The 13623-nt window shown below is 42.0% G+C and overlaps 1 protein-coding gene across 18 annotated transcripts in view; it reads left to right on the top strand.

Moving 5' to 3' along the window:
- ROBO2 (roundabout guidance receptor 2) overlaps positions 1-13623 on the top strand; it is a 735763-nt gene that overhangs the window by 511696 nt on the left and 210444 nt on the right. The window contains exon 1 of one of the 18 annotated variants that reach the window (XM_053307042.1): positions 12794-13119. The exons of the other annotated variants lie outside the window; for them this stretch is intronic. Within the exon in view, the coding sequence (XP_053163017.1) occupies positions 13103-13119 (17 nt within the window). The 5' untranslated portion in view covers positions 12794-13102. Of the gene's footprint in view, positions 1-12793; positions 13120-13623 lie in introns of those variants that run through there. 18 annotated transcript variants of the gene reach the window in all.

The raw sequence follows: 13623 nt of genomic DNA, 5'->3' as shown, positions 1-13623 counted from the left end.
CAAACCAGCGACCTTCTGCTTGTTAGTCAAGCATTTTCCGGGTCCTCCTTCTGCTTGTTAGTCAAACATTTCCCCGCTCTTCCACTTAAGATGACTTTAGACAACATAGTTTCCGATAATGTCCAACACTCCCAGAATATGTTAAGATCCTTGAGTAAAACTTTGCTTCAAATACCTTTACTGTCAGAGATAAGGCAGTAAGGCTCTGATCCGCTACAAGGATCAGGATTTTCCCTTGAGGGCATATTTCTGGTTATTGAAAAGGTTTCTGTTTACCCAGGCCTTTGAAATTATGGGATTTAATGAATTTCCATAATAAAGATATCCTACTGTCTATTTCATATACTAATTTTGTTGTTGTTTCAGGTGACTATTATATTGGTATAACATTGTGACTTGGTTCAGACATTAGTGGAGTTATTGGTTTATTACACAGACAATAATAAAAACTTGATCTGTTTTGCTGTATCTTGATTTGTTTGGGTTCTGCTCTGCATGCAATATCAGCTACTCTTCACTAGTCAGAAAGGGGTTGTGAAGTCGAAGCACAAGCTTTTTTGGAAACACAGAAGTTACTATAAGGTTGCAAGCTAAGAGGCTTGAACCTTTCCAGCTAGTCTCCTTTGAAGATGGATTGCTGCCTTCCACTCCTCTTGCCCAGCCAGAGGATCATGATTTGCTCTGCTCTGCTCTTGCTAGGCATTTCCAAATGCCTTCTTTGGGGCTGTGGCCTTCCTCCCTGATTGCCTGATTAGCTGCACTTGCAGGCATTAATTACCACCAGCAAAGTCTCAGAGTCTCTTGTGAGAGGGAGGCTCTGGTTTTCTTGGTGCTTAAGTTCTGGTGCTTATAAGGAAGGAGGAGGAGCCGGCAGCATAGCTGGAGGTAGGCAGCCAGCCTTTGGTGCCCAGTCTTTGGTGTAGAGATGAGGGCTGGAACACAGTATATTCTTTTATGGATGTTTTAGTAGCTGAAATTGTTTAGATAGCTTCTGTTGTCAGAGCCTTGGGTGAGATTAGTTTAAAATGTGTCTAGGGTTGTCTGGAGATGGGGATATGGGACGTGTCTACTGATTATGGGGCAGCTATGCCAGTGGTGATGGGGAATAGAAGAAATAGAAGAAATAATAGAAGAAATAAGATCAGAAGGCTATTACAGGGGAAGCGACATTAGAAATCTAATATCAGTTTCCCCTTCTGGCTGTCCTGCCAGCTCTTTGACCTGGAGGAGCAGTGCCAACTACCCACACAACCTCACCTTGCTCCTTTGTAATGCCAGGTTAGTCTAGAATAAATCAGAAATCATCCATGACATGATTAGGGATGAGGGGGCTGACCTGGCATATATCACAGAGAATTGGTAGGGGGAAGCTGGTGAAAGATGCCTCCCCCAACCAGTCTGGACTGGTCCTAGCTTCTCCCTTAAGGGTACTCTGTTGAGGAGCAAGTGAAAGGAATTGGGCAGGGAAGTGGAGTGGCTGTGCTCTACAAGAATAGCATCTCTCTTAACAGGATCCTTGTCAAAGTGTCTCACCATATCAAATATGTGCACTTAAGTTGGGGGGCAAGGTATATACTGGGACGTTTGTTGGTGAGTCAATCACCCCACTGACCAACAGAGTCCTTAACTGAGCTGACAGACTTGGGCTTGGGGTAGGCATTGGTGCCTCCCAAGTTTAGGGTGGTGTGGGATTTCAATGTTCACTTTCAGACCAGTTGGTTTGGGGCATCACAGAAGTTCATAGTGGCCATGACAACTGGTGGCTTGGGACAGGCTCGCTTGGGATGGGCCTATCCCAAGCGGTTTTGGGATTGATGCATGTTACTGGTCACATGCTTGATCTGGTCTCCCCCCCCCCCCATCAGCGTGGTGTTCTGTGGGTGGGGACTCCTATGATTTCCTTATGTCATGGACATATCACCATCTGATTAAGGTTGAACTCACAATCAAGTTCCACCTCCAGAGGGGTGAGGGGCCTATTAGGATGGTCTGCCCGAGAAGAATATTAGATCCAATCAGATTCCAAGAAGCCTTGGAAATATTTAATGTTGGCTGTGCCAGTGATCTTGTTGATGCCCTGGTGCAGAACTGGAACAACAAACTCACCAAGGCAGTAGACATTATCACTCCTAATCATCCTCTCAGACCCTCTTCAAAATTGGTTCCTTGGTTTACAGAAGAACTATAGGAGCTGATTTATTTAAATAAACCATGGTTAGTACCATGCATGTGTTCAGATTATTAGAGTTAAATAATGTGAGAGTTTTGCTGGATTAAATGTGATTAGATGGTTCAAGTGAGCTTGGCCAGGCTCAGGTGAAGCATCTGGTTCAGAAGATTAGGTCCTATTCAGATAATGTTACTATTGATCCTAGGCAGTGATGATGTCTTTGCAAGCTGTTCCCAGAATGCCCCAAGTAATGAAAATAACTTAGTTTATTCTGCTAAGGCTTTATCCTGTCTTACCACCATCCAAGTGTGAAACAGCAAGCCAACCAGTGGGACTTACAGATCCTATGTCAAAGATCCATTCAGACCCCAAACAATCTAATACAATTATTTTATACCCATTAATGATTTTAGTTTACTGCTTTCCAATTGGATCTCCCTTGCTTACGCACATTACATGACACACGCCCCCCAAATGTATATGCCATATCAATGTACAAGAAGTGGCAGTTACTTGTTTTTCTGCCTCCATGTCATTGTCAGCATCAACCCAAGATACTTCCCCACATAGACAGCTTCTGATTCACAAACATCTATAAGGTCACTCTTAGGACAAAAGGCCTGCGGTCTTATAATGCTAATCAGATCCCGTGCTAAAGTTTGGTCAAGCTTAAACTCTCCATATTAATACCTAACAATTGCTATCACTAATATGCTTCTAATAATCAGAAACTGTGCAATTCAAACCTCCAAGATGATAAAGATAATCTGTTATTAAAATTAATGAAGTTTTGTGTGACTTCTGAACCAGCCTTGTATATATAGTTACACTATTTTACTATTTTTAACTGTCACCTCCTTTAAAAGGGTCACCTCCTTTGAGGTTATTGGTGGATTTAAAACTGAAATATAATTGTAAAAATAAGAACTTAAAATTTAATTTAGAAAAACTTAATTTAGAAATTAAACTATTACCCTTAGTCTATGCAGATGGAAGAATACGTTTTGAAGATGAAGATAGAATTACTTGTGGAATAGAACTGGAAGGTACTAAGCTGTATGTCCTATTTAATCTGCACCATGTGAATACAACTCAGGCATTTAGATTTCTTTCAGATGGTGTACAATAAATTGTATACTTTTTAAAAAAAATTAATGCTAAAGATGCATTACAAAAGAGCATTTATATTCTGTAGATGGAATGCTTAGGTATTTAACTAAAGCTTCTGCGAGGCAAAACCAAGGGGAAAATGACCTTTCAATGAAATATGAGTTAATAACACTGTAATGCTATGTGCTTTGGTCGAGTTAATCACAGCACAGATTGTAACTAAATGCAGCCCTATGTGTATTGCAAATTAATTAGAAACAAGACTTTTCTCTCTGTGGCATGAGGGATCTAGTCTTTGGTTACATCAGCAGATTTTCAATTTTAATTAATAACAATTAACCATCTTAAATAAAGTGACAGGAGGGAAAAGGTGGTTTCTGATATTAAGCATAGCATTTTCTATAGCATTTCTTGCTAAATCTGTTGTGTTTTCTGGTTTGCTGTGCTAACCATCAAGGAGAGATTAACTCCATTTATGAGAAGCACAGGGAAGACAACCGGATGTTCTTAACAGCTTGGCAATGAAAGAGAGAAGTTTAATGTATTATTTGTATGCTTATGTACATCTGGAGAGGTTATAGGCAGTCTCTAGATTATTTTGTTATCTAGTATTTAATAGAGTACATTACTGCCACATGTTGTGCTATTTGAATGGATTTATTTATTTATTTATTTGAATATCTAGTTGTATAAAATACATGGGTAATGTTCATGCAGATAGTTTCAGCTGGGCATTCAATTAAATACGGGGTTAGGAGATAGAATTGTAATAATTTTCAGACATTCTTTGGCCTAACCGAAGTACGTGACACTACGTGTCTGTAGTGTTGCAGAGTCTAGAATAGAATACTTCTCCTTTTTCTATCTGTTTGCATCCTTGTCAATGGAAAATGAAGAACTATTGAGTCACTTTACTTTTTAAAAAAACATATACCATTTTTTTAGTTACTATGCTGAGTCTAAAACAAAATTATATACCAGCCAGCCAAAGCTGTATCCACTGTTTGCCTGCTTGTTGTTACTACTATGAATATTTATATACCACTGGTAGACTTTGATAATTTAACTGTTTGCTATTTAAAAGCAAAAATGGCACGTGACTCTTATTTTTTTCATATCTTCAAAGATAATTCACTGTCTGTGTTTCACACTGAGAGTTTTGTTACTTGCTGAGATGCCCCCAGACTTAAAGTTCCATTGCTTGAGGGTTGAATTACAATATCGAAAAAGCAATACAAGCTGTCAGATAAATTTGCCTTGACTCTGATGCAAACAACCGCTATTCTTTCCATCCTGCTGAAAGGGATATAAAGAATAGTTCAGTCTCCACTGGCATCAATTTTATGTCATCTTAGTTGTCAGTGCCAGTGAAGGTGACAGTTGGCTCCAGCCCTGGGATGACGATTGCTAGTTTGTAAACTGAAATTCTATCAGAAATTATTGCATGTAGTCATTCTGTGATAATTTTCTGCCTTTCCTAGCCAGGCACTAAGTTCCAATTCAATTGTGGGTGGAGAGGGATGGGGGCAGGATTTCAAAACAACTGTAGAAGCAAAAATAGTTGTCAGCTTTCTACTGTTTTATTTAGTTCATAATCTATACTATATTATCTGTAACTGCATCTCATTAATTTTTATTATTATGCTTGCTTTTTCTCATCTACAATTGAACACTGTAGGAAAAAAACTGGGCTTGGTTATAAACAATTATATATAGTTATTGACAGTGTTTAGTTATCAATAGCCATATAAGCACAGTTACAGAAGAAAAAGTCATTTACTCACCCTACATATTTCAAGTGTGCCTTTGAAACTTTGGGCAATTTAACATAATCTACAATGGTGCAACAGGGAAATGCTTGACTAGCAAGCAGAAGGTTGCTGGTTCGAATCCCCGCTGGTACTACATCAGGCAGCAGCGATATAAGAAGATGCTGAAAGGCATCATCTCATACTGTGTGGGAGGAGGCAATGGTAAACCCCTCCTGTATACTACCAAAAGAAAACCACAGAACTCTGTGGGTGCCAGGAGTCAAAATCGACTTAACAGGACACTTTACCTTTACAATGGTTGGTTTTTATATTATCTACAACCAGCCTTTTTTCTAAAAGTCAGATTGCATACTATGGCTAAGACACAATGGCTGGCATGATGAGGAAAATTATTCAAAGTAGTCCCATTAAAATTGGAATGACAAGCTAGGCACTGCATGAGTTGTCCTTTTAAATTGGACTACTCTGAGTAATTTTCCTCATGTTAGCCTCTGAATATATGGATTTGACTTTTATAGTGTTTCACTTGCTGTTTTAAATGGTGCCTTACTTACAAGAACGTGCTTCTTGCAAACCTTAAATGTTTTCAGTCCTAATTTCTATCAGTCTGTCACATTATGTGTTATATGAATAGCAAATCTTAATAACATCTTATAGGTTGTGGTTGACCTGGGCACCAGAGCTATTGCCTATAGATTCTTGTGTATGAAAAGCAAGCCTAAATTAACTATTAAAACAAACTAGCTTAACCAGCGCAGAGCATGTGCCGGCTAGTTTGATTGCTCCCTCACCGCCTGCCACAGCCCCCCCTCACCTCAGAGATCTCTCCACCATCATCTGAACCACACTCCTGGTCCTCCATCCAGTTGCTTCCATCTCCCTCACCCCTCTTGGTCACTCCTCCGTCACTTTACTCCACCCCCCTCACTCTTCTTGGTCACAGCTGCAGCGTTGCTGGCACCTATTGGCCAAGCTTCAGCCCCCTATCGCCAGAGACCTCCCCACCTTCACCGAAGCCCCACTCCTGCTCCTCCCCACAGGAACAGCAGCAGCGGTTGACTGGGCCCTTCCTCACTGCTGCCACTGCCATTCCCACCCGTACCCCCTCAGGCCCCTTACAGGCCCAGGCCCATCCCTTGCCTGCCTGCCTCCCTCTGACAATGACCTCGGTAGCCCCAAACAGCAGCAGCGGTTGATTGAGCCCTTCCTTGCTGCCACTGCCTCCATGGTTGCTCATTCCCATCAGGATATTGACAGGCTCAGGCCCATCCCTCGCCATTCCTTCTTTCTCTCTTCCCCTCCCTTTTTCTCTCTTTCTCTCTCCTCCATTTGCTCTTCCTCTCTGTCTTTCTTCCCCACCCTTTTTAATTTCGTTCTCTCTCCCTCTCTCCCATCCTGAGTTAAGAGATCTTGTTCATCTTGTTTCCGTATCTAATTCACACAACAGCAGCATCCTTCTCCTTTAGGGGCTCTTTTCTCCCTCGCAACCCCTCTCTTCGCAGATCCCTGCCCACTATCCATCTATCCATCTATCTCTATATAGATATAATTCTCCTGAGTGTGCCTTGGAATGTGCGTCCCAGCACCCAGCTGATTGGCTGGGCAGTGGACGTGCTTGATTGGCTGAGGCGCAGAAGCCAGAGGCGGTGGCGGGCTGTGGAGGCAAGGCCCAGGAGGGGGGAAAGAAAGTGGAGGGGCTGAAGTGGTGATGGGTAGGAGAGGTGGCTGGGCGGAAGCAGAGACTAGGGCAGAAGGTCGGGCGAAGAGGTAACCACCGGCCCCAAAGAGCTGTCTTAACATGTTCAATGCAGTCTTAACATGTTCAAAATGGGTCCATTGCTATTTGAATTATCCAGATATTCAGTGTTTTAATCGAGGATTTAATCTTGCCAAATCAGGAGAGCTTTTATATTCAAATGAGCACAAGGTATCCCAGTTCACTTCTTCCTGAGGCAAGGATTACGAGAGAGGGAGCATGCAAGCCCAAAGTCTAATCCTGCATCTCTCAGAGAGACAGCAAAAAGTGTTTCTCAATTAGGAAGATTGCTAAGGTGGCCTTGGACAAGTCAGTGCCTCAGCTTAACACAAGCTATAATGTCTCTCTGGTCTCCTTTAGAGGAAGGTTGATATGTACATTTAACCAGTTCCAACCCTTGATAAGGTGAAAGACTAGGGATGTGCAGAAAACTGGAAAACTAATTTGGTTTGAGCTGAACTGGACTCCAGCTGAACCGTACATGGTCTGGTTTTGTGTACACCCCAACTGGGCCTGGTTTGGCTCAATTTTGAGCCTGGTTGGGGTGGGGGGAGGTTCGAGACCATACTGGTAAAGGGGAATCCAGTAAGAAATCGGAGGTCATTGGCTTCCCCAGCTTGACTGCTCCCCGTGGCGCTGGCTTTGCCAGTGCCACCAGTTGATGGTGTGGAATCAGAAGATTGCTGGGACAGCATGGCTGTTTGGAACAGCTAGGCATCATCGCAGAACAAGAGGTCGTGGGCTACCAAACTTCAGTGGCCACATGACTGGCATTTGGGGTGGGTTTATGTAATGGGCCGTCAGCTGCGAGCACACTCATGCAAGACTGGACACATGTGGGTGTGGCCAGGTTACTATTCCACGCATAGCAGTATAGGGCCAGGTGCAGGGACAACACCCACATGGCCTTAAGGCCTCAACAAGAGTATATACTGCAGACATTCCCTGATAGCGCAGGAGAGCGCATCAAATAAAGGGACAGCTGTGGGGCAATAGATAGTGCCAAGGACAACTGGAGTGGGCATCAATGACAGATTCATTAACTACTTGTATGGAAGAGCAAGGCAGGGCCACAAGCATGCCAAAGGGTGGCTTTAGAGGGCCCATGGCTCTACATCCATGTCCTGTGCCCTTGGAGCAGGACAAGGTTCCTCTAATGTACCAGGCCCTTCATACAAGCATCCCTGCTGGTGTAAAGTTAATAAGCAACCTTCTCAAAAATTGTGAGGCGCATGCATGGAGAGGTCAATGAGAGGTGTGGCGGCTGGGTGATGGGGGCCTTCTCCCCCACCACTGTCAAAACAACAACACCCAGATACATTCTAGTGTAGCATGGACCCGCATGTGGGGGTCGTCTTGAAAGTAAACTGTGTACCCCTCATGGCTGCAGCCCACAGGAATCCAGCTGCCTCACATTTTAGTTTTCTGCTTGCAAAGTGCAACCTCTAATCTTAAGATGCTGCAGGGAGAGCCTAGCAATGGCCACCTATGCCCCCGCATAGTATTTGTTTTGGTGGCAGCAAAATATTTGGTTCAGCATCAGAAGAAAAGTGCCTTTGCTGTTGGAGCATTGGCACCACATCTGTGCTACCTTACATATTCCCCGGACCCCGACAATGGAAACTGGTGTTGGTGCCCACCTGTTGTGCAGGTAACACCTTTCCTATGCCAGGCCACCTATGTTGGGGGTGCACAGGCAGGTTGCTTGCATTTTGCCCTGCAAGGGGCATAATTGTGTTAAGGACACAACAACACAGGGATTTTTGTGGAATGTGATCCAAGAGAGGAGGCTCTTTTGTGCTGCTGTGTAGCGATGTCTTCTGTGCTCCCATGTTTCTGGGCAGCTGGCCACGTGTATGGCTGGGATGGAGAGAGATGTGCCACTGTGGGGACTGCCCCCACTTTCCACCATCCCTGTCTTTACCACCCCCTTTATTGGGGGCAGCACCCAGCCCCTCTTGACATCAGCAGAATACTGGCAAAACTCAAAAGGATTGTATCTCATTAAATTCTCCAAATGTGTCACTGTTGCCAGGCAGAATGGGGAAGTGCAAGGAGGATGGCAAGGGTGTGGTGCTTTGTCCAAGAGGTGGCTGTAGCATGCATAGAGCTACTGCTTTCCTGGGTTGGTCTGGGCCACCATTGTGGTTCCAAAATCAGCATGAAACCACGGTTATGGTAGCATCCACATTCTGATGTGAGTTTGGCAGGACAAACCACAGGTCACTTTCAGCTCAAAAAGACAGTTGAGTTCCAACCTCTGTTCCAAGCTCTGCCCTCTTTAACTCAAGTTTCTCCTTACGTCCGAATGCAGCCACTGTAACTTTTTCAAGACTAACTAATGAGTTAGGAATGGCTGCAGTTTGTATTAATTTATTTTTAGGAATGCCTTCTGCCAGTCCACTTATTTTATTTTATTTCAGAATCCACTCTGTTCTGTTAGCATCATCATTCTATGGTGATCATCATTCTCATTTTGTGGCAAGTATTTTTCATTCTTACCACGTGCTGTACCATGGTGCCATTCTTGATCATGCTTGCCTATGCTTCCTTTTCCAAATGTCCATGTAGAATCCTCAGCTTTATAGTGTAGTTGTCCTTGCATTGAAGCAATTCTTAGTGAGCACCTGAGTAGAAGTTACTGAATGCATATTTCATTATTCATTGTGAAATACACCATGGATAGGGTTGCAGTAAGTAAAATTTCAGGTTCTCTGTGTGACAGCAACAGCAGCAACACTGAAAGAGAAAAAGAGCCTCTCCATTTTCTCACCTGAACCTTCATTAAACTGTGGAAAGACAAGGTTTTCTTTTTTTTTCCCCTTCATGTCTCTGGAATAGATTGTGAAACTTTTGATAAGCGAGCATGAATGCAGAATATGGCAGTATTTTGCTTTTGTGCAACTATAATCATGCATTTTACCTAAAACAAATCCAGAAATGAGATCAAATGATTTTGAGGCTTTTGAAAACAACCCTGCAGTTCCAAATGACATTTGATATTGTGAGACCTGAATAAACCATACCAGATATACCTTATCTGTGGATTTCAGCAGTGGGCCTGATTTCTGTGGAACATTTCTTCATATTACAACTTATTTACTGTATTTATATCTTGGCAAACCTCCAGATCAGCGCTTAGGACAGTTTTAGAATCAGGATTCCACTTACTTTAATAGCTTAGGAATTCAATTTAAATATAAATGTAGTCAGACAAAATAGAAGTTTAATTTTGAAAAATCTACTGTTATGAGTTAGTATATGGGTAGAATGCATCTGTATCTAAATTATTATTAAATATTGTAGATTAACTTGCTTTGTTTTATTCATTATTTGACCTACAGATGGTAGTGGTTTTGCCACAATTAAGTTTTCTATTTTTTCTCCAAGAAAAATACAAACCTCCCCCCCCGCCCCCGCTGCACCCTGCACTTTGTCACAGCTGGTTACCAATCAATCTCAATTCACGGTACAGTGATGATAGCACATGTTGTCCGGCAGCCAAATCTGATTGGGTTGCATTTTTCAGCAGTGCTTCATATCAGGGGGAAAAATGTGTCTCTATGGCAGGGACTGTCAGCACACTATAGTACAACTGTCGTTAATCAAACCAGTGACAAAGAATGTATTCATATGAACCAGAGACTGCCACATTTCAAAATCAAAATCACCCCATTTCTATAAGAATTTCCTTAGCAGCAATGTTTTTTCATCTGTTCTCATGTGTTTCTTTCCTGTCTAATGAAAGGCAGACATACCGCAACCATTACTTCAGATAGTTTACTTGACATTTTAGAGTGCTTTTTTCCAGCTTTGGGGTGTAGAACAAAGTCTAAATTCTCAAAAGTTAAGAGTTGACTATTATTTCAGATAAAACATAATGTTTAAAAGGGAACTGACCAGTATATTTGTTACTCTTTTGCATAGGGGTTAAAATATAATGTAAACTATTTCAACAGAAAATAAAAAGGTAAAATCTAATATACTATTATACAAGAAACCCTGGTTATAAGGAAAGAAAATGAAAATTTATGTCAACTATTTCTTGAAACTTGTGAGATGAAGGCCCAGCATAGATGACATTGTACCAAGATAATGTTGGTTATTGTACTAAGACAGACTGGGAGTTGATATGCAAAGTGAGATTTGTTCCATAAGCAAGTAAATAAATGTGAATCCTTCCTGTTCAGTTGGAGGTTTGGGGTTTTCCCCCCTGCAGTGGAGAATGAACAAAAAGGGAATATGAGCATATAAGGGATCTTCCAGCACCAAAGGGACTCTAGTCTACCATAGCTGCTCAAATAGTGATAAGTGCTCACTTAGGTCAACATATGGACATGTCAACCAAGATGGCCAGTGATTACCTGTTTGGGCTGTGGAAGGCTTACATTTAGTCACTTCCCCTTCCCCACAATAGGTTTCAGAGCAGTTCAAGTTGAAGCATCTTGATCCTTGAATTAAATAGAATGTGTGTGGAAACATTTTTGTATGTCCAGCCAGTAGGTGGCCAGTAGGTGGCACTACTTGCATTTGCAACATCCGTCCAAGGCTTGATCCAAGGTCACCATCAATGAAGTCGGTAGCTCTGGGGTCCTCCTGCATCTGAAAGCACAAGAGAAACAAATCACTAGAAAGTTTAACCAGTATCCCCCGCACCTAGGTCGCTCACCAAATTCCAAAAGTCCCGACCCCAAGGTTCATGACGTCACCAAGGGAGATCTCAAGGTGCAGTGAAGCAGCTTGAGGTCTGGCTCAGGAACCAAGTCTAAAGCAGTAGGAGTCATGGTCTCAAGTATTGGGAATGACTTAAAGACCAAGGTCTGATCTTGTGATTTTTGCAGAAGGAATAGACCAACTCAATGAAAAGAGCCTTTAATTACCACACCCTTGCCTACTAGACCTTGGAAGAGACTTGCTGCAGACTTGTGTGAATTTCAAGGCCACTACTTGGTCATCATTGACAATTTTTCCAGATATATTGAGATACTTTCCTTGTTCAGTACCACATGTTATAGCATCATTACACAACTGAAGAACACCTTTGCCCATTTTGGCATCCCAGAAGAGCTCATGACAGATAATGCACCTCAGTTCACAGCAGTGGAGTTCAAGCTCTTTTACACATCATTTAACTTTATGCATGTTACTATGAGTCCTCACTACCCTCAGGTAGATGGGGAAGCAGAGAGGGCAGTACAGACTGCTAAGAAAATTTTGTGCCAAGATGATCCACATCTTGCTCTCTTGAACTACAGATCCACACCATTGATATCTACTAGATATAGCCCAGCAGAGCTGTTAATGGGCAGACAAATCAGAACACTGGTTCCATCTCTTGATAAATATCTAGTTTATAAGTGACCTGATTTGCACAAAGTTGCATCTTCAGATCGAAAAGCCAAGGACAGCTATGGACATTTCTACAACAGGCGGTATTCAGTACAACCACTACCAAACTTAGAGCCTGGAAACAGAGTCTGTATAAAACATGATGGAGAAGTCATGGCAGACTCTTGCTATAGTTGTAGGGAAGAGAGATACCCAGATCATATTCAGTCAAGGTGGATAGTGGAACATTCAACAGAAATCGTAGACATCTCTTTGTCATTCCTGAGAACATACAACCTTCAGATGAGGAAACAGCACCTGCAGCCCCAAGTTCCTCTATAGAGACTATGCCAGGGCCAGCCACCAAAAATGACATTGATACCAGTACTCAGCTCACTACTCATTCTGGTTGAATTATCCGGAAACCCCTGAAGTTTCAAGATGAGTAAAATAATTGTTGTCAGTTTAAGAAAGCGGGGGGAAGATGTGTGGAAATGTTGTTGTACTATGTCCAGCCAGTAGGTGGCACTAGGATTTACTAGTGGTGATCTTAATTGGGGGCAGGGTCTCTTCCTTCTTCCTGCCTGTACCTTTGTTTAACTGGTCTCTTCCTGTTACACAATAAAGAGGTCTTAGCCTATAATGGCTGCATTCCTCTGAGCTCTCGTGACAGAATGTTTAATTACTTGACTGTCCTGTTTATTTGTCTGAAATTTTTGTATCCTGCTTTTCCATATATTAGCAAGGCAGCTACCAAAGTTATAAACCAATAAATCATAAAATGCAAAGTCTAAAATCAGATATATACCACAACCAAAATAGCATTAGACAAAAAAGTAGATTCTCTCCTCCTCAGGTGTTACCATCTTGCCCTCCAAAGCTTCAGGCAAATAAAACCATTTTCACCTGTCAAAGAAAAGAAAAGGGAGGGATCTGAAGATCTGCATAAGGAATTCCTAAGTTTGGATGCCACCACACAAAAGGTTATGTCCCTAGTTTTGTCATCCAGTGTACCTCACATACGTAGCACTTGCAGCAGGTCATTGATAAATTCTCTGCATATGGGCAGAAGGTATTCCTTCAAATATCCGTGGATTGAGTCAGTGTGGAAAAATCTAGTAATTTTGTCAAAAACCCCACAACCCTGATACATTTTGTAGAAACAAAAAACCCCACACATTTTAAAAACATCTGTTTTAAAATCAATTCCACTCCCAGACACAATGCCAGATTTAATCTGAATATGCACAGCTTTACGTTGAAGGAAAAAACATACTCTTAACTAGAGAAGATGTGAGAGAGCCTTGATCAGGATTAACTCTTTTCCTGTCATTTTTCTCTGTTTAAATCACCCTCTAAAGCCTCTATTTGTCCTTTTGCTACTATTTATTTTGATGTATGCTGCCCTGAGTGTCTTGGAGGAAGGGCAGGATAAAATATTATTATTAGCAACAACAGAGATTATGGTCTTCCCACTTTCAAGACAC

The sequence above is a fragment of the Hemicordylus capensis genome, chromosome 3, assembly GCF_027244095.1.
Source record: "Hemicordylus capensis ecotype Gifberg chromosome 3, rHemCap1.1.pri, whole genome shotgun sequence".
NCBI lineage: Eukaryota > Metazoa > Chordata > Lepidosauria > Squamata > Cordylidae > Hemicordylus > Hemicordylus capensis.
This window is presented reverse-complemented; position numbering and strand designations above follow the sequence as displayed.